General features: G+C 50.9%; 1 protein-coding gene across 1 annotated transcript in view; it reads right to left on the bottom strand.

Annotated features, from left to right (window-relative positions):
• LOC104528919 (olfactory receptor 14J1) overlaps positions 1–552 on the bottom strand; it is an 816-nt gene extending 264 nt beyond the window's left edge. The window contains exon 1 of the mRNA XM_029086248.1: positions 1–552. This exon is cut by the window's left edge and continues 264 nt beyond it. Within this exon, the coding sequence (XP_028942081.1) occupies positions 1–513 (513 nt within the window). The 5' untranslated portion in view covers positions 514–552.
• Positions 553–558: the final 6 nt, after the last annotated feature.

Below are 558 nucleotides of genomic sequence, written 5' to 3'. Positions count from 1 at the left end.
GAGAAACAGAAAGATCACAGTCAAGTGGGGAAGGCACATGGAAAAGGCTTTGTGCCTTCCCTGCTCTGAGGGGATCCTCAGCACAGCCCTGAAGATCTGCACATATGAGAAAAAAATGAAACAAAAACACCCAAATATTAAAAAAAGGCTAAAACCAAGAAGCCCAACTTCCCTGAGGTAGGAGTGTGAGCAGGAGAGCTTGAGGATCTGGGGGATTTCACAGAAGAACTGGTCCAGGACATTGCCCTGGCAGAGGGGTAGTGAAAATGTATTGGCCTTGTGCAGGAGAGCATTGAGAAACCCAGAGCCCCAGGCAGCTGCTGCCATGTGGACACAAGCTCTGCTGCCCAGGAGGGTCCCGTAGTGCAGGGGTTTGCAGATGGCAACGTAGCGGTCATAGGCCATGACAGTGAGAAGGGCACACTCTGCTCCAACTAAAAAGAAAAGAAAAAAGACCTGTGCAGCACATCCTGGATAGGAGATGGCCCTGGTGTTCCAGAGGTAATTGGCCATGGATTTGGGCACAATGGTGGAGATGGAGCCCAAGTTGAGGAGGGA

This window comes from Antrostomus carolinensis, unplaced genomic scaffold (assembly GCF_000700745.2).
Source record: "Antrostomus carolinensis isolate BGI_N321 unplaced genomic scaffold, ASM70074v2 scaffold13008, whole genome shotgun sequence".
Taxonomy (NCBI): domain Eukaryota; kingdom Metazoa; phylum Chordata; class Aves; order Caprimulgiformes; family Caprimulgidae; genus Antrostomus; species Antrostomus carolinensis.
The sequence above is the reverse complement of the archived record's forward strand: the minus strand, read 5'-3'. Positions and strand labels throughout refer to the sequence as shown.